Source organism: Hesperophylax consimilis, chromosome 6 (genome assembly GCF_061612785.1).
Source record: "Hesperophylax consimilis isolate HC1 chromosome 6, BYU_Hcon_1.0, whole genome shotgun sequence".
NCBI lineage: Eukaryota > Metazoa > Arthropoda > Insecta > Trichoptera > Limnephilidae > Hesperophylax > Hesperophylax consimilis.
This window is the reverse complement of record NC_142841.1, coordinates 36507590-36528664: the sequence shown is the minus strand read 5'-3', so window position 1 is coordinate 36528664 and position 21075 is coordinate 36507590. Positions and strand designations below refer to the sequence as shown.

The window sequence follows — 21075 nt, the reverse complement described above, 5'->3', positions numbered from 1 at the left end:
CAACCAGCAAATTTCCTAACCCTTTACAAATATACATGAATTTGATGAAAAGGTGAAGGAGAATACACAGTAATAACAATCTAATCTTTCACGTGTATTTGGTGAAAGATTAGGGGTCGTTTTTAATCTTCTACAGTTTGTGAGAACATGACAGACCCTTGCTCAAGCTTCACAAACCTAGGAGTTTTTCTTATTCGTCTCCCAGACAACGAGTTAGGTGGTTTTGTGTCACTGTCTCAATTAACTCCCACGACACGATACCTCATAACCAACAGTGAAGCTGATGGCTAGTCCATGGTCAATGGATAGTGGATGGTTCTTGGGTCCGCTTGACAAGAAGTCCACAGGTATCAGTTAGCGTAAAAAATTGCTGAATGCACAGCTTCATGTTTGTTTGAAGAGAACAAAAAATTCTCACTACAGTGAAGGACATTTCCCTCAGTGTCATGAGTAATACAAAAGGGTCCCAATTAAGGGCGACAAGTCAGGGTAAAATGATCTACGTCTGGTAGAACAAGTACATAGTGTCAACTTATTTAAAGAAAACAACAACAAGATATTGTATCGTTCGCACGAATCATGGTAAATATTATAACGTTTCCACGTCTCATGTAGAAATTGAACGAATTACGAAAGAACCCTAGTATTGAAAGGACGGTACAACATAGATATTTATAACCAATTATGGAACAAATTATCTCTTTGGCCACAGTGTATGTGAGCCAGTAAAAAAGTAATTATAACGAACTTCTCGTATCACGGTAGATATTATAACATTCTCATGTATAGCGTTAGATTTTATAACGATCCCTCGTCTCATGGTGGATATTGTAACATTCTCATGTATCATGAAAATAACATATCAACGTTCAATAATAAAAAAAGTACCATTTCAATACCGGAAAAAAGATACATACACAATGTCAAAAACAATCAAGTAGTGGCTATTGGTATTATCAAAAAGACGATGGCATAACCTTTGGTTGGGTTTATGCGTTTAGTTGGCAATAATACAAGACATATGCCTAAAGATGTCTTACGCGAGACACACAGTATAGCAGAAGAGACCTATTTGGTTTTACTAACTCTTTGCTTACAAAATGTTGAGATGGCATAACCTTTGGTTGGGTTTATGCTTTAAGTTGGCAATAATACAAAACATATGCCTATAAGGATGTCTTAGACAAGACATACATATAGCAAAAGAGACCTACTCGGTTTTACTTACTCTTTGCTTACAAAAAGGTTTGTAGTGGTTTATTTAAGACCTTTTTTAGGGTTTTACTTACTTAAAATGACCAAACACAAAACGGGGAACACACTTGGTGTTGCCAAAATTGCCACAAACACGAATGTTGTGAACTTTATGTTACAAGTAGATACAAGAGGCACCTAGAGACACAGGATGACTTAATATAAGTGACCTGGCTCGGTGTATTTGACAAGGCAAATTAATGTCATTTAAGTCAAAATATAGTACATAATATAACAAATTGGGGTCAGAAAGTTGAGATCTTAAGATTTTACATACTCAATGTGACCGAAAGGTGTTATTGTTATTGATGAGGAGGACAAAACGGCGTTTGTTCTCCTTTACAACAACCTTTTTCAGAATTGACGTGTCAATATCAAATTCTGAAAAAACAACAAATTAGAGCAAATGGGAATATTGAGCGCCATTCAATTTTTTAGACAAAACTGAAAAAACTTAAAAAAAAAGGTAATTGTAACTTTTATTTGTTACACCTTTGTAAACATGAATCAAATGACGATACCAAACTGGAATTTACACACGCATTATGATTACAAGTTACCGGGGTAGAAAATTCACCTCAATTGGGTGTATGTTGCAAAGGGTCATTGTTTTATGTACGATGGAGCCCAATGGAACAAATGTGACGAACAAATGTGAAAGAACAATGTGAAAAAACAATGTGAAAAACAAAGAACATGAGAGAATTAAAAAAAAACATTTACATATAATGTTGTACGTGACTTTTTGTGGTAGTTATGACAAAAAATAGTTATATACTTAGTGTCGTAAGTGTCAGAATGGTGACGACTAACAACTGATGTCCAGGGTCATGACTCCGGGAGCATCAATCGTTTTGGAGGTGGAAAAAAATCTCTTGACTGGAATGACGTCAATTCCAGAGAAGATACGTACAAAATATGAGTACAATTTATATACATTACACGGTGAGGTGTGACAAAGAAACAAAAATAACAAAAGGTTTATACAAAAGAGCATAGTAGTACATGTATGGGTGAGAAATGATTAAAAGCCACAGTTGACACTTCTGTGTTTTTAGAAAAAATGAGAAGGTTACCTTGCAGAGGTCGAAATGCGAGTTTTTATATGAAACTAACGCGATAAGACATGCTGTTTGTCTGCACGAGGGCCAAATCTCGTGGGACAAAGGTAGAGCCAAAAGTTTGTTAGCTATGTGTGTGTGACCTAGTGAAGGTGGTGTCTATTGTGTCCACGCTTCCTAGTTTGACAATATCTTTCACATGGTAGTTACCGATGTGTTTACCAGAGGCGTCTGATAGGGTATACACTACATCTGAGATTTTTCTCAGCACTTTTGCTTTAACAAAGCGAGGAGCTAGTTTTGCAGAGAAGTACAAAGCACCTTGTGAAAGTGTGTTGTTGCGTCTCCAAACTGTGTCGTTTTCCTTAAAGGTAACATGTTTCCTGCGTAGATTGTGTCTGTTTGTGTCAGCAATTATACTGCCGGGTTGAAATTGCAGCCCTCTTATGTATTTCCTGTTGTAGAATGTTGCGTACTTAATCAGGACGTTTTTGGTTTTGTTGAAAGGAGAAATATTCCTGTCTTTTAATTCCTTTTCTAAACTTTGAGTACTTTGAGAGCAGATGTTGGCTATTATGCCTAAGGTGTTGTTTTGAGGATTCATTTTGTGGAAGTTGGTTTAGACTTTGTGAGAAGAAAAAGAATTGTCTGAGTGTGTGGCTGGTTGTTTTTCAAAAAAATACCAGGGGTTTGCTTGTGATGGTTGGTGAAGAATTTTGTGAAATTTTTCAAAGTCCTAGTATGGAAAAAAAATGGCCAGCGGTTTCCTTGTGTTTTTGATGGAAAAATCCCTGAGATAGTGCGTTTTTGAAAAATTTCCGAAAAATTTCAAAGTTCCAATTATGGAAAAAAAAAAATGGCCAGCGGTTTCCTTGTGTTTTTGATGGAAAAATCCCTGAGATTGTGCGTTTTTGAAAAATTTCCGAAAAATTTTCAAAGTTTCAATTATGGAAAAAAAAATGGCCAGGGGTTTCCCTGTGTTTTTGATGGAAAAATCCCTGAGATTGTGCGTTTTTGAAAAATTTCCGAAAAATTTCAAAGTCCTAGATGAGTGAAGAAAATTTTTGAAAAAAATTTCCAAGTCTTTGATTTGAGAAAAAAAACGGCCAGGGGTCTCCTTGCAATTTTAGTGGAAAAGTCCCTGAGATTGTGCGTTTTGAAAAAAATTTCCGAAAAAGTTCAAAGTCCTAGATGAGTGAAGGAAATTTTTGAAAAAAATTTCCAAGTCTTTGATTTGAGAAAAAAAACGGCCAGGGGTCTCCTTGCAATTTTAGTGGAAAAGTCCCTGAGATTGTGCGTTTTGAAAAAAATTTCCGAAAAAGTTCAAAGTCCTAGATGAGTGAAGGAAATTTTTGAAAAAAATTTCCAAGTCTTTGATTTGAGAAAAAAAACGGCCAGGGGTCTCCTTGCAATTTTAGTGGAAAAGTCCCTGAGATTGTGCGTTTTGAAAAAAAATTTCCGAAAAAGTTCAAAGTCCTAGATGAGTGAAGAAAATTTTTGAAAAAAATTTCTTCCGAAAAAAAAATTTCAAAGTGCAGATTTCGAGAGAGTATTGTTTGTTTCTTTCAACAATTAATTGGAGGGTTGTTTGTGATTCGAGACAAATTGTCTGAATTTAAGCAGAACCAGTGTTTGGTTATTTACTCGTAAAGATTCCCTTTCCCTTGGACAATCGACAGGCCATTGCGGAGAAGCGCCGAGGGTCCGGGTTTACGTCAATCGCGAATCTCAATTATATGTAAAGGGTAAGTCGGCTTTCAAGACTTTTCTTTCAAAAAGGATACTCTACCCACCTTTATTACATATAAAGCGGAATTATCAAATGACAGAAGGGCGTTAGTTTTCCTTGTCTATGTATTTTGCAGAACGATGCTGGCTTATGGCTCCACTAACAAGGAATTTATTTTGTATCATGTACAAGATTTGAAACTGTTGAATTGTAGATTATTGTAGTTCATTCTCTCTAATAGTTGCACTTGGAAAGTAAACCATTGTGGTTTTGGATCACTATGTGATGTTTGAGATGTCCGAAAAGAAGTAAATGTTGGTTGCGCACCTTGTGATGGAATACCGGTACTTAAAATTTTGTCGAGTGACGATTCGTAAAACTTGTAATTTGACACCGAATGGTTTTAATGTGACACGGTTGTTTTAAATTTGACGCGATGGTTTGTAGAATAGCTAAGATTTATTGGAAGAAAACATTGTTATTCAAAGGTTAATACAAAACAAGGCATGAAAACAGAGTGAAGGAGTACAAGATTATTTCCAATTTGACCTCCCGATGGACGATTAATTACCAAAAAAAACCACGTTTTTGCGCCAGTGCTAAGATATGGTTAAACCGGGAATCGAACCTGGTTATTAAATTGGCTAAGCTCAGATAAAATGGTAGAGAGATGAGGCTCGTGTACTATCAGGGGCGGGCAGCTTCTTTGGTCATCAGGCTCGTCCATCGGTTAGGAGGTCAAAAGGTAGGTTTATCACACAATAATTACACATGAGTAGTAAGGCACAAGGTATATTAATTGTCTCGAGAAATACAGGTTGACATAGATCTCCCTACTAACTCTCTCTACTAATTTGTGACGACCAGATAAAGCGTGGATTCTACATGAATTTACGAGAATTGAACACAAGAAAAGGGGGAAGGTTGAAAGCTTACGATTCGCCTTGAGATGTGGTACATCATGTTGACCCAGGTTTCCCGCGCTTAAAAAGGCAGCGGTACTGATGGTGTGGTAATATGCACTCGGGATTTTACACGAGAACGGGACTCCATTGAGTTTAGTTCGAACCGAGATAATAAACATGACTGCTAGTTTGATGGCGAAATGTATCTAGTTAAACTGGAACGAGATCGCGTCCGTTATTGCGTAATCATGCAAGCCATGCCCGCGAGGGGTTTTCGCCATCGTGAGCGACCGTGTTGCTAAGACCAAGGTCGGATTTGCACTGCCGAAGCGCGCTTAGGGCCGCCCGTGTTGACCGCGAGCAGTGTGGGTGGTCCAAGTCGATCACGTATTTCGACCATCTGGTCGCGTGTGTCGCAACTAGTGAGGGGAAATTGGGGCTAGTGTGCATCCTTTTTATAGGGTAACTTGTATTACGTAACAACATATTATTAAAGATAATACATTGAAACAGTTAATACATAAATCTGTTTGGTTGGCCATGTTTAAACAATCGCATGACACTATTTTCTAAAATCCAAAAATAAAATTAATGAACTTTACTTTGATGGTCGACCACTGACTTAGCAAGGGATGCTGCGATCTGTAGCATTCCAAGCAACCCCCGAACCCTAGAGAGCGTGAAGCCGCCCCCACGAATGTAGTGATTTAGGATTGATTTGGACATTCATCTGTTGTGATGGATTAAAATGTTAATTTAACCGCCGACGGGAAGCATTGAAAATAGCTCTAACAGTATTCAGTGTTGCTTTGTTTGTGAGCATTACTTTAACTTGGACCACCCCTTTGATAAGTTAACACTAATGCTTAGCAGTTAAGATGAATCAATCACTTTATATTTGGAAGATGCAATGCACAATGTGCCTCTTGATCGTCGATTTACGAAATGCATTTTAAAGCTGACGATAACTTTTGTGAGTAACTAGCGCACAAAATTGTAAACTCTAAATTTCTGCGATGTTAGCGGAACAGAAGATAAAATAATTGTTTCTAATTAATTTCTAAAAAAAAAGAGTATGTAAGACCGAGTTGTTTGGCGGTCCGCCCTCTCTGCCTACCCCTGCGGGGAAACGGTGTGATGGTTAGTTAGTTAGTTCAATTTCTATCAATCTCTAGTGTATATAAATAAATATTTCTATCAATCAATTTATAATGTATATAAATAAAACATCAATAAATTTTAACAGATTCTTTATTAAAGTAATGAAGTAATTAGATATAGAAACGTATTTACATTAGGTTTTCACATATTAAGAGATTGGAATACTACTCTTCCATAGAAGCTTTAGCTTGTGTTTGGAAGAGGAGTGCGCTGTACATTATTGTAGTTATTTTTAAGTAATTGATAATATGATAGGTATTACGTGTTGAAGTAAGTAAATTACATACAAATAACACACAAATATATTTAATTTATGCAATAATATTAATATTCAATTTACAAAACGGTTTATTTATAAACAACTTCTGCTGTGTAATTATAATGACACGTGACAGCTATTTCGCCCTCGCAAGGCATTTTCAAACTGTTGGAAAAAATAAGAGTTTTACAAATGAAACTTGATAAAAATCGACATAAGTAACGGGTGGCGCAGATGGATCGGGTGGTTTTAAAATACGTATCAAACTGTCAATTTTAAAGGTATTGGATTGAAATAAAGTGCAAAACGTGTAGTTACAATGGAAGTTTATTAACAAAAAACAAACGAGGGGGCCAATGGGTGGTTTCGAAGTGGACTGAACGTCCCCTCATTCACCGGACCTCACGGTATGTGACTTCTTCTTATGGGGCTATTTAAAAGCAAGGGTGTACATGAACAAACCCCGGACCATTCAGGAGTTGAAGGCAGCAATTCACAACGAAATCACATTAATTCCTGGTGATGTGCTTGAGCGGGCAATGCGGAACGTTAAGGACCGACTCCAAGAATGCGTCGCTCGAGAAGGAGGGCATTTGATGGATGTAATTTTTAAAAACTAACTTTACTATTTTTTATTAATAAATTTCCATTGTAACTACACGTTTTGCACTTTATTTCAATCCAATACCTTTAAAATTGACAGTTTGACAAGTATTTTAAAACCACCCGATCCATCTGCGCCACCCGTTATATCGAGGTGAATGGTTTTTTTGTACCTTATATACTCGAAAAGACTGGATGATTTCGATGAAAATTTCAAAGATTGTTTTTATTAGTACCGGGAGTGTTTAGAGAGTGTTTTGAATGGAAGAAGTGGTTGTTGTTGCCCGATGAAGACTTTACGCATTATATCTGCACGGGAATTGGATACGGAGTCAAATTAAAGACGATTTTTTAATAGCCATAGCAACTCGAATGTTCTTCACCTTATATAAGTGACAGCGGGAAGGAATTCAGGCCAGCCATCAATTGGCAGTTCTACAGTGAGCCCAGGACTGCCTGCTGCCTCCCGAGGCGGCCGGCCGCTATGGCCGGTTCCCCCGCGTCGCACCCTGCCGTTAATCCACTGCGCCGCTACACGGCCCTACCATACCTACAACCCGGCTCTGCACGGACTACAGATTACCATGGACTCCTCGGAAGCGGGGTGCCCACCATGGTAATGCCGACAAAAAAATTACAAAAACTGTTCACAACACAGGCTGGGGGCGGCGAACGCGTTTCGTCGTACCACTACAGGAATCCTCCTCAAGCAGCACGGTTAAGGGCTGCAATAGAAAGAAAGCTCATTGACTCATCAAGGTGGTCCAGAAAACGAACATGCCTTCCGGGTGGTGTCAATCCGATCCTGTTTGTTGATGGTCGTAGGAAGGGTTGGTGCCAGTGCCGGTGCCGTTGCATCTGTCTTGGGTTCAGGGGCGAGGTACGCTGGTTTGAGGAGGTCAATGGTCACTGTGACTTCATTTTCTTTTGCTAGGATGGTGTACGTCCTTCCATGTCAGCGGACGACTTGATGAAGGCCACTATACGGTTGTTGTAGTGGACTCTCACGCAAAAAAAATAAATTACACACACTGTTCACAACACAGGCTAGGTTACCATGGTGGGCACCTCGATCCCGAGTAATCCATGGTAATCCATAATCCGTGCAGAGCCGGGGCGAAGGTGTGGCAAGTCCGTGTTGCGGCGCAGTGGAAAAAAAGCCAAGGCCCGACGAGGGGGAACCGGCAATGGCGGCCAGTCGCCTCAGTAGGCAACAAGTAGTCGCAGTGCTCACAACTTGGTCACTGTAGAACTGCTAATTGATGAATTGTCTGAGTTCCTTACCGCTGCCGCTTACACAATATAATGTATAAGGTGAAAAACGTTCCCGAACATTCTAGTTGCTATGGCTATAAACATATCCAAACAAACATCTTGGCAACGGCCGCTATGGCCGGTTCCTCCGCCTTGCCGTTTCTCCACTGCGCCGCTACACGGACCTACCATACCTTCGCACTGGCTCTGCGCGGACTACGGATTACCATGGACTCCTCGGGATCGAGGTGCCCACCACGGTTACCAAGGAACATACTCGGCTGGTTGAGCAACGCGTTCGCCGCCCCCAGCGTGTGTTAGTGGACTCTCGCGTAAAAAAATTAATAACAAACACTGTTCACAACACAGACTGGGGGCGGCGAAAGCTTGTTCAACATGGTAATCCGTAGTCCTCGCAGTGCCGGGGCTTAGGTATGGTAGGTCCGTGTAGCCTTGCAGTGGAGAAACGACGCGGGGGAACCACAATGCTCACATGTTGTTCACTCTAGAACTCCTAATTGATGACTGGCCCGAGTTCCTTCCCGTTGTCGCTTATATAAGGTGAAGAACTAGTTGCTATGGTTATAAACATTTCCAAACAAACCCCTAGGCAACGGCCGCTATCGTCACACAAGAAAATAATCGTTGAGTATTATTGTTTAAATAACCTGTTTTGGTGATAAGCAGGTACTACTGTAAAAGCGGTGAACGCAACTGCAGAGGCACATAAAACAATAGAGCTACGGCAGAGCGTCACTCGGTGCATAATACAGTTTAGACTACAAGCTATTTCGGCATATTATTGTAGAGGCCGAATTTTAAACTCAGGGATTTGTTACGGTGTTTTGATGGCGAGGGCGACATCATACAATGGCTCACCAAAATTGAGCTTCTTTTTAAATTACAGGAAATAACAGATGTGTCGTCGATCATTCCGATGTTTTTGGATGGACCTGCCTTTGCTGTATACAACGTACTTACTACAGAAAACAAAATAAACGGGGACGCAATAAAAATGAGCCGGTGTGTGCATTTGCGACGAATTCATTTATGGCCTATGAAGAATTTGTGAGGCGCAGATGGTATGACGAACCGGTCAATGTATTCATGGCGGATCTGAGGAGGCTGGCTAGGCTAGCAGGTGTTACGTCCGATGCTCTCCTGAAGAAGGCATTCATAATAGGACTGCCATCAATGGTGTCACGCGAATTGCGCGCGCTGCCAAAAGTAGAGTCAGTACAGTTATCAACCATTGTGGACCGTGCTAGAGCTCTTATTGCAGAGCTCGTGGATCAGCCTGTCGTGGCGGTGGCTCAGGGCCGACCGATATTTGCTCCTTCTGACGGAATAAATGTAAATGCAAGACAAATGATGTGGGCCACGCATGCCGAAATAGCTTGTAGTCTAAACTGTCTTGTGCACAGTAACGCTCTTATTTAACGCTCTGCCGTAAATAACTTATTAAAAAATATTTGGATTAAAAATTATTCTACCTTAACTTATCAAAAATACCTAATAACATTTCTTCTTTAACGTGTTTTTTGTTATTTTCATGCACCAAAGAACAATCATTCGTCTACGCCCTGAGCGCTGCAGCCCTGATGCACACCGTGTCAAGGGACTGTTCCTCTGGTCTTCTATCATCCTGTACATGCGGCCAGCCGCCCAGGCAAAGACCTGGAAGAGGTTTTAAGTGGGGAGGCTGCTCCGACAACCTCAAATGTGCGGAGAGATTCGTCAAACAGTTCAACGAAGACAGCTCCAATGATGACTTCTTCGCCAAAACCGACAAAGACCAGAAAGAAGTAAGGATATTCGACACAGAGGATCGGCAAATCGATCAAAACGGCAATCAAATACGACTGATTTCTACCTCACAAGATTATCTGGAAAATGATGGTGAACCAACAAGACTTGTTTTTAAAAGCAAAGATCCTGTGACTGCGGATAACCCTGTAAAAGGATCTACGGAAGTCCAGCTGACTACTACATTAAGTGAAGATACAAAATTGAAAGAACTCAATGCAACAACAGAGAATGTGGCCACTCTTGCGCGAAGAGGTAAAAGAAGGGAAAACAGAGAGCAGGCAGTAGACAGAGGAAGGCTTATAACACCAAAGAGCCACTAGAAGAAAAGCTGGAGAGACTGCAGCCGTATATTGCGCTAGCAAATTTTGCAGAATAGCAAAGCTGGACGAAAGGTATAATTTTTACATTCAACAAACCACGTTGTCGACGAAGTTTTGTTCATGGTTTGCATTTGGTATTTCGGTAATTTGCTTCAGTACTGCAATATCAAATAAGTTTTCTTTCTTCTGCCAACGTTTGGGACAGCGTGACAGCGTTCTTCGAATACACATCTTCCCTGAAGATGGACACTGTGACGCTGTCCGAAACGTTGGCTAAGGAAGGAGGTATATTAACACGGCATTATTCCCCTTAAACCAATTTCTAAAATAATTTTAGCCGTGAAAATATCATAATCATATCCAAGGTTAAGCAAGTTTTGACTGCCTGTTTCTTAGTAATTTTATTTGTTTATTTTTAGGTTTTTAACTGAAAAAGCATTTATTCGATATTTGTTTATTTTTAGGTTTTTAACTGAAAAAGCATTTATTCGAATTTCGCAATGCCTGGGCTTTACACAGAGTTTTTCGAAATCAGATGTAGATAATAATTTCCCTCTTAAGTGTGCAAAATTTCATCAAGAAGTATCAAAATTCTGCTTTAATTAGAAATCTCATGAACACTGCTATAGATTTAATCAAATTGTTAATATGACGAACTGAGCGGAACTCGTATTTTTTAATGTGAATACTGCGTAAGAGTCCCAACTGCTCCCCACTGTCTGAATCCAACGAGGCTATCGCATCTCCAAGTGGGGTATGTTGTGAAGCTGGGGAAAGGTTGGGGAGGGAATGAAAATGGGTGAGAGTGTTTGGGGAAGGACGAGATATACAATTTTAGTAATGTCTTTCTCAACTCTATCGTTTGTATTTTTTCAGATTGCCGAGCGTTCCCCGCGCAAGGTTGTAAGTGTGACGGTATGTCAGGGCTCGTGCAGCGTGCGCACGTGCTGGCGCGCGTTGCCACCGTTAGGCACGCTGGGCGTGGCAGGGCACTACGGGGGCGCGGGGCCCTGTCGGCAGGCAGCCCGAGGCCTGGTCTTCGTGTCACCCAGCCCGGACTATTGTAGGAGGGACCCCGGCAATGGGAGTTTGGGCACCGCCGGAAGGTGAGGATTTTAATTACCCAACTAACTTGTTTAGGTAAATATCTAGATACCAGCCACACGGTTAGTGGGAACATTTTATTTAATATTAAACACTTGCCATCCCTGAGTACAGCGACACGGATAATGATAAACAACAAGCCGAATCGCAGTCAATAGCGAATCACAGACCAATCCCTTTGATTATCAGACATAATCGAATCTACGTCGTTTCTTTCTCCGGCGTCCATTCAAGAAGTGCCTTTTCCTAGTCGGAAACGGTGCCAACCCAAATTCACCAAAAAATGAAGTCAAGAAAATAATTATTTTTCACAGTAGGAATTTTTTCAGTGACAACCCAACATGAAGTATCTTATTCCTGTATATTGTTTCATCTCTGTAAATCATGTACTTTTTGTTTCTATAATATAAAGTAAAATAAAAATAATAGATCAGTATCTATGTACCTACAAGATGATGCATGAATGCGAATGTGAACGACGACGCAAGAAGTGTATGCTGAGACAAACTAATGTGGCATCCATACATTTTTTCACAAAACGGCGCTAAAATATTCAATAATGATGATTATCTAACTCAGCTGATCATGGGAAGACTTCCTCTAGTATCCAATAATGTATAATGTGAAGCTTCAATTTTATGTAAAGGCGCGTCTCCTGCGGCAATATGTTTTCAAAACATTAAACAACAAAAACATTGGGTTGGGGCCACAACATCTTTTGTTTCCCATCGGCCATGGAAAACTAAATGTTTTCTCAAACAAATATAATTTTTTATTACTTACTTTTCTTTTCATCACTAATTTCTAATATTTTGAAGTTTAAATCATGTTCTACATTTGCACAATGTATTTGTACTCTTGTACTACAGTGTGTCTACAGAACATTTTGATACGTAACATACCTCAAATGACTACATTGTGTCTATATAATATTATGATGAACATGTCAACACAGTTTCTAACTTCTAACCTAATAATGTAAAATACTTCCACCATGAGTTGAACTACGGTGGAGACTCCCAAGGAGGATATTATCGTGTTTCCACCTATGACGGCAGAATAACACCCATGCGAACACCTCGGCACAGGTTCTCCTAGTGAGGTGTTCACAGAACATTACTACCTAAGTTTCAATCATGTATATACAGTTGCATATCACATTTCGTTCTACTACCATGTTTTATATATGGAACATCTATCTGTATTACTTGCACCCAATGTCAATATGTATACCCATAAACTGTATGTATAAATGAATAGATACATAAATAAAAATAAAAATGACCTAGCTGAACTGCAAATAGCAGCTTCTGATAATGTGTTGTCCCAATGAGAGTCATCTTTCAAGAGACCCATTGCTTTGCATGCTGCTTGATAGATATTATAAGTAACTATTTGTACAGTTTGGATGTTGTTGGGCCTTTTATAACATGAAGTAACATTCTCAAGTAAAAACATTTGCTGTTGTTGGGATGAACCACATAGATTCTTCCAAGAGTATTAGTTTTTTTAATTCCAGGAAAACCATCAACTGGCGTACCTTGCTTTCTCTTTTGGGATATTTTGGCAGTCTGATTCCACGTATAATAGCTTGGAACTTTGTCATATGTCTGTGTTTTTGCGAAATCGTCTTGAGCACATAACTAAAAAATGATGTTAGTGTTGTATGCCGCGGATTAGTAACAACGTCATTAATGTTGTTTTCAATTAATTAAACCCTCTGTCCATTTTCTAAATGAACGGCAAGGTGAGTAATCGTGGGTGCCCAGCCATGCATGTTGAATGATAAAATCTTCCGTACTGCTTCTGAGCTACAGATGTAATGACCCTATTGATATTTCTCCACTTCATTTGTTTTATGCTGAACGTAGCATAATCGGTACCTTTATTTATTTTATTTGATTGCACAACTCAACGTTGATATAAGCATTGAAAAATTTTACAAGTAGTGTGGTTGTCAATTTTATAGTTTCTCAGAGTGGCAGATTGACCAACACTGCTACTTCACTTATGGATGGGGCATTATAACTTCCACTGGGTTCTCCGAAAGGTACTTTATTTGCATGGATTACAACATTGAAGTCGGGTGTGCCTTTTTTTTTTTATAGTGAATACCTCACAAGAGTCCCAACTGCTCCCGTCTGGAGCCAGAGAGACTATGGCATCCCCAATTGGGGGATGTTGTGAGGCTGAAGGTAAGTGGGGAAGGGAAAGAGGAAGGTGGGTAAGTACCTGGCTATTCAGATCTAGTCACTAAACACGGCTAAAGCCATTTGGAGCAACGTTTCAATTCTGAATGGTGGTCTTACACCAGGGCGATACTGGTAGTATCTTCCACTCTGGAACGTGCCGCAAATATACTATATATTATTTTAATTAATTAATTGTGAAATAACACAAATTAATCAAATAAAATTTATTTGCGCACGCCGGGTTCGAACCCGCGACCTTCGGAATGGCAGTCCAATGCGTTACCACTGGACTATGCCGGCCGTCTGGAATGTTCTCAATAGCAGGTTTGAAAGACTGCATGTAGTGGTTGTTAGAAAGCCAGATGTTTTAACATAAAATTCTATGGAATATGTAGTAGGAAAAAAAACAAAAGTCGAATTTGTAATCTTTTAATATTATTCAGTACAAAACACACATAATAAGAATGGTCCCTGTAGCATTGAGAAGTTCTTAATTAGAGAATAAATACACACAGTAAAGCACGCACGGCATATTCACAGGGCGGGAAGCAGGGATCTAACATAAAACATATTACATAATATCATACAGCAGGCAGTTTATATACCAGACTAAAACCAGCTACAGTCCGTCAAGAAATTGTAGAAAAAAAATATTGTTTAAATGGCAACACCAAGATGGTTCAAAGGAAAAATAATGTAACTTTAAAAGAGCAAATATGCCAAATGAATATTTTTCATATCAACATCAAACAAATGGTGGTCAGAAATTAGTGGTAAAATTCTACATCATATTGTAAGGAAATTTATATAAATAAAAAGGTAAATGTTGGTTTGTTCAAAATCTTAAATCTTGACACAACGTTGCATTCGAATATGCGTATTTTTATATACCTATATTATATACAAGTCACTAGTGACAGGAAAAAACAGGCTTTTTTAAAAAACAGCACCATCTATTGGATGTAAAAGCAACAGCACTATTGTTTCTCTATCTGCACAGAAAGACTGATCCACAGCAACAAAATGAAAACCATGTGGAAGAAACACGGAGTTTTAGCAATTAAAAATATATAAAAATTGAGTTATGACATTTTTCCTATGTCAATTTGTCACAATAGGAAGTCAAACATAACCTCACATTTGAACCTACTAAAATTTGTTCTAATTTTGGTGTCGTCATAGTAATTCAAAAATTTTGTTCCATTTCATTAAATTTCTACCCTTTTTTGACGGACTTGACTCCCTTTTGGCCTCTAACAGCTGCTTACCGGCTATCTCTTGCTACGGGCGAATATCGGCTCGGCTCAGCATTACTATTTTCTAGTTGAATGCGACGAACCATACTTAGTATAAAGGCACCAATATCATATTCATTATTGTTTTATTGCGTGTTATATATTGTAAGTATGTACAAAGGTTTATTGCAATTCCTCTATAAGGGATATTCTGTACGATCGAAACATAAATATCTTCATAATACATTAATATAGTACAGGTATAAACAGTTGCCTCGGGGTTAGAGGACGCATTGCTTCATTGGAATATATCTGTATGTTACTACATTGGTACTCCAGTATCTCCTTTTGTACAACTTATCTAGGGGTAAAGCAAAGTAACTTCGGGAGGTGATTCTACACGATAGTAAAAGCATAAAATTTGTTTGAAATTCCAAATTTTTAAGGTACTTTTCAGGTAAAAATATTTAATTAAGGACACCTGCTTGTTTTCTGCAATAATGACACAATTAAAAATTAGTAATTTTTCATGAAACGAGTTCAAACATTTTTAAGTATTGTGAAGCAATGGTGACCGGATAAATCATCAAAATGATAATTCATCACATCTTTAAAAAGTTATATAACGTCATAGAAAGTGATGAAACAAATACTTTATTAACTGGGTTAAGTAGGTTAGGTTAGGTTAGGTTTAAATTTTTTTTTGTCATCGTTTCTAATGACTTTATATCACTTTTTAAAAGTGTGTTGAATTGTCACTGTGTTGAGTTATCATGGAACCGAAGCAATATTGACAATTAATGTTAATTCACGTATGACAAAGACAGACATTCAAGCGTTCACATACTTTAAAGATGCAGCGAATGACTGTATTCTACATTATGGGTGTGACTGAGATGGCAATATACACTCACTAGTGTGTTGCTATGTTCGCTATCTCACTTTAATTCACTTTGACATTTACCTGTTACGGGTATTTTAAAACCGGGTGAATAATTGTATTTATAGAAATAATATGTTATTTGTGTGTATTTACGTTTGGAAAGAAACACCGTGAGATCTGTTTTTGCTCGTGAATAATTTTTGCACCGGATGGCATTTTTTCACAAAAATAGTCTACAGCAATGTGTTTGTGGCAGCTGGTGACAGCTTGTCTGACGAGCAAAATTATGTGCCTAAATTTCAAGCACGTCCACTGGACCTAGTTCAGTGAAACAACGCGCATTGTCTCAGTAACCTCTCTTCACTTTATAATTCATCTAAGGTAAAAATGAGTAAAGGTATGAATTTTCTTTACCAAAACCAAGGGATTATTAACCTTTCCCTTACTGTGCTAAAAAAATCCACGCGTTCCGGTGCTGTGTAGTCAATACACATCTCAAAATAAGCGATTTAATATCAGACAAATATGAATATTCGTAGCTAATCGATTATGTTTATTATATTTTATATCAAAAGTGATAATAATTGTAATTTAATTGCTGAAAACATGAAAAAACCATCGGCAGATGCTAAAGAAACATGCGAGGGGTACACATCTAACGACGGTTCGCGGCCAACTGGCTAGCGGCTGGCGGCTGGCACAAACACAGCTGTGCGGTCGTAGGTATCGATGGTATAAATCAAAATACAACTGCAGACGTGTGGATGTCTCATGTCTCCGCATAACGAATTAAAGCGGGACATCAATAGCGTGTCATTTCCTCGCACACTCTTCGCGTATTAGTATCACACGGTTGATTGTATTGGTGTATTTGTTCCCGATTTTTAACAAAAATCTCTGATTTTTAATTGAATTTGAAAACTATGTAAAATATTATTTTTTAATTCAGTGTATAAATGTATAACGGAGGAATACCTAAAATCTCAACCCAGAATTTATTATATATTTATAGAGTTATTAATGTTATTAAAAGAAATGTGTAGTAAATACACACCACAGATAAGGAAAGGTTAAAATTGTGTTCACTATTCATATTTTTGTTTCACTATATGACTGAATCAAATTAATAATTAATAAAATCTTATGATTAAACAAAAGCTGACTTTTAATGAACAGCAAACTGACAGATGAAAGAAAGTAGGGTTAGAATATCGACAATGGCGGCAACAGTGGGGATTATTCACAGCCACAAATACAGACGGAATAACAACTTGAAAGGTGTGTTGATATTCTTACATGCAGGGACACCTGTTGACAATGAAGCGACTATTTTTTGTGTGGTGACAGCTAAGGCTAGCTAATGGATGTAAAGTCGTTCCTCCACCTGATTCCTCAATTGTGCAATTATTTCAACATTAAACTCTCTTCCAGTTCAGATACGCGTCATAGAAGTGCATTATTGCCACTGTTCGCTTCCGGTGTATTTATTGGATAAGCCTTAACCAATAAATATGCCAAGTAGACAGATTTTTGGTAGGCATGACTTCTGTATGGATTAATTAAGTAATTCATTTTTTTAACTGTACTATCATGTAAAATCTTCTCCGGAGTTACCGCATTTTCTCGGATACCTGGCGTTGGTTGTACTGAGGCTTTTCTAATTACAATAGAAAAGGACACCTAACTACTAAAACTCTAAAAGTGTAGAATTAATAAAGAAAACTTGATTCGTGAATATTACTAAGTTCCTAACTAGGTATATTACAGGAAATAAATAAATATTCGAATCTTTGGAATCACTTTTTGTCTTAATCACCTCTTCAGCCTCTTGGTGCAGATACTAGTATAAAGTTCCTAAATAGAGCTAGTTAAATAATTTATTATATAACAAAATTTAATTAAAAAAAAAAAAAAACAATTTGGCAACATAACCAATAAATTACAAATTTAACATAAGAATAACTTTGAAATATCTCCAACAATACTTGATAAATGCAATAAGATTATATAAGGTAAAAGTTTTGATCCATTTTCAGCATGTCACAAACATTGGTATAGGTACACATTATTTTGTTTCTTTTGGGGAGAGAAAGAAACTTAAATAAATAAAGAAAGATTTTTTTGTTAAAGCCAACATGTAGAAAATACCATACTTGATTAAGTGACATTTTTATTTTTTGTCTTTAACTAACCCAATAGAGGTAATATCCAAAAGCAAAATTAATGTATAAGGTCGACACTGCAATTGAAGTGCTTTGTACCGTGTATGGGCACGATTCTTCAACACTACAAATGCAGGGCACTGGCCCATAAGGGTTAAAGAAAGACAAAAATTCTCAAGTTTAGGAATAAACTGACAATATTTGAATTCCTCCTACTATGTATCATCATACTTGGTGGAAAATGTTGCTTGTGCAATGATAGAGGATTTAGCTAGGAGAGGATTGAACCCGCAACGTCTGTACGTGAATCCGACGCTTTGGACCAACTAAACAAACTGATTGGACACATAGAAAAATTTTTAAGAAATAAAGATTTAACAGAAATATCCAGAGTGCGAAATCCTTGATTAATGAGCATTTTTAATAAAATAGAGTAAGCAATTTACCTAACTATCGTAATTTACAGATTCCATTTGGCAATCTGCTTTTAACAACATTAAGGGACTCCTTGACTTATTTATAAGATTAACATTTTTGACTGGAATAAATTATTATTACATATTATTATAAAAGTTTATGAAAAATTTTAAAATAAAAATTTTACAGAAAACTAAATTTGCCATGACATGTCGAAAGGGAAACAATGTCGAATTGAACAAAGTTGGTTGGTTCCAATGTATAAAATTGCTACAAACACTGAAAAGATACATCCTAGAAGTGTGTTCTATAGCGACTTGACTATGCTTTCGACTCCTATGCCCTAGACGGTTCCATGATATTTCATCAAAATGAAAATTCAACACACCTTTAAAAAGTGACATAGAGTCATTAAAAGTGATGAAACAAAAACTAGATTTAATAGTTACCTATGTAACCTATTTAAACTAGTTTTTGTTTCATAACTTTTCATGACTTTATATCACTTTTTGGAGGAGTGTTGAATTGTCATTTTGATGACATACCCGGTCACCGCCCTAGACAGGTTAATAAAATTGATTAATTCTTCAAGAAAGAATTTCAACATTTGAAAAAGTTTGATTAATTTCACTCAAAGTAAGGTAAATTTAACCCCACTTCATGCACACCGGACACGCCTACAACACACATCTATCGGTTAGGCTCTTCAGTGATCTTAACCTTCCGTCGGTCGTATTTTCAATTGCGCCATTTGGTACCAAACTTAATTTGTGCTTGACATTCACTACAGAAAGTTGTTCAAGTTTTGTTCGGAAAAGCTCATTTTTGATAGTAGGTCATAAATTTCATTAAAATTTGTACGACCAGTTTTACGTCTTTTTGTAGAAACGTTTGTATTTTTTCTTCTTTTGACACTCATAAAAATGGCAGTTGTATAAATCAATTTAACTCAGGCTAATTTGTTTGGTTTTATTGAACAGCTCGTATGGTCTCATAGAAATCATTGGGTCTCGCTTACTATCATGGTGAGAAATATGATCTTTACGGTGTTAGAAAGAGAATACACCACACTTTATATTCAAATCTAGAAGTTAACCACAGAGGGATTAAAAAGTACACCTCTACGAAACCAAAGGTTCCGACTGAAATTTGAGAAAAATTTATGATGAATACATTTGCGTGAATTTTTTTTTTTTCGTTCACATTAATTTCAGTTCAGTGTTTAGATAAAAAAATTTAAGGTGAGTCATTTTAAAAACTACTTTATGCTTGCATTTAAAATATTAATACTTTAAAAAATTATGTCTTTATTTCTAATAATAAAATTAGTATTTGTATTCCATCACCTATTTAGTTCAGAAATATTCCATTTATTTGGATTTTATTACGATGCGGAAACTAACAGATTCTCTGACTTTCTAACAGAATATGCCAAAGTACTGAGGGGTTAATTAGGTGTTTATTATGTTTTTTTAACGTGTGCCCATCAAGCACGCTGCGCTCAAACTCAGCGGTCAACTTATTGCACGCGACGGAAGGTTAAAGGAAACTCAAGTACCTAATTTGCTCACAGAAGGTGACACGGTACGAGTTGATATTCTATAGTTTGAAAAAATATATTATTTAGATCATGACACTCATAGGAAGACAGTTTGTTATAGTTAAGGTTTGAGGGAGGGAAGGAGATAGGGCAGAGGAACTAGGAGATCCCATCCAGACACTCCTTTACCTGTGTCCATGTCTGCAACCCCTGGAAATTTAACAACAAATATTAGGATAATTAAAAAAATATGAATTAGGATCAATTCAAAAAATATTATTAGGATCAAATATACATTATTATTAATTCAACATGGCGTCGCAATACACTCGGCGTCACAAAAATCACACCATTACAATATCATACGAGACAATAAAGCAATTGTCTCTTTCGGATGTGCATCTTAAAAAGAAAAAAAAAAAATTATACCATTCCTGAGAGAAAGTCCAATTTTCAATTATGTCCTAAATCCTGTATCTAAATTTCGCTAATAAACAATTAGTTACTGTTAATTAAGTGTTAATCTTAATGCTAAATCACTATGTTGATTAATCTTTATAACGAATTGGTGTACATTATGAATACCAAAAATATTTTTTTTTTTTTTTTTTTATAAAGAAAGACAAACATTCCCGGGTTACGAATAACCCAACAATGTTTGAAAATCTCCTACTACCACCACAGAAAGCCGAAAATGTTGCTTGTGTTGTGATGGAGGACTTAGCCAGCCGAGGAATCGAACACGCGACGCTCGGGTGAGACCCAAGCGCTATGCCCACTCAACCACTGACCGGTCAAATATGCTTTAAACAAATTGAAGGTTTTCCTATCGTTTCGCTTGAGTAGAGTACAAATAAAAAATATAAATGTAAACTACTAAAAACAATATTTTTTCAATAGAAATGTATAAACGCCTAAAGTAAACAACTTTAAAAAAATACAGCATTATAGCTAAGATTATCTGTGACATTTTCACTTGATTAACTTTTTTGCTTTCTTATAAAATTATTTACAAAATAAATAAAAACCACTTTTGTGCTTGAAATCGAAGGTTTCTAGACTCCGTTTGTCAAGCGATTTTAATGCCTATTACCTACAATATAAGGTATACCAAGAATATACACATTTTTGGCTTGTAGCTTCCTCTTAAGTTACCTACCATGTAAGTATGGTACTGTATATTATCT

The 21075-nt window shown here is 37.3% G+C and overlaps 1 protein-coding gene across 1 annotated transcript in view; it reads right to left on the bottom strand.

The window, feature by feature from the left end:
- Positions 1 to 14095: 14095 nt before the first annotated feature.
- The window catches only part of LOC149423298 (sorting nexin-4-like), a 30254-nt gene continuing 23274 nt past the window's right edge, over positions 14096 to 21075 (bottom strand). The window contains exon 10 of the mRNA XM_089632639.1: positions 14096 to 20098. Within this exon, the coding sequence (XP_089488765.1) occupies positions 20048 to 20098 (51 nt within the window). The 3' untranslated portion in view covers positions 14096 to 20047. The remainder of the gene's footprint in view (positions 20099 to 21075) is intronic.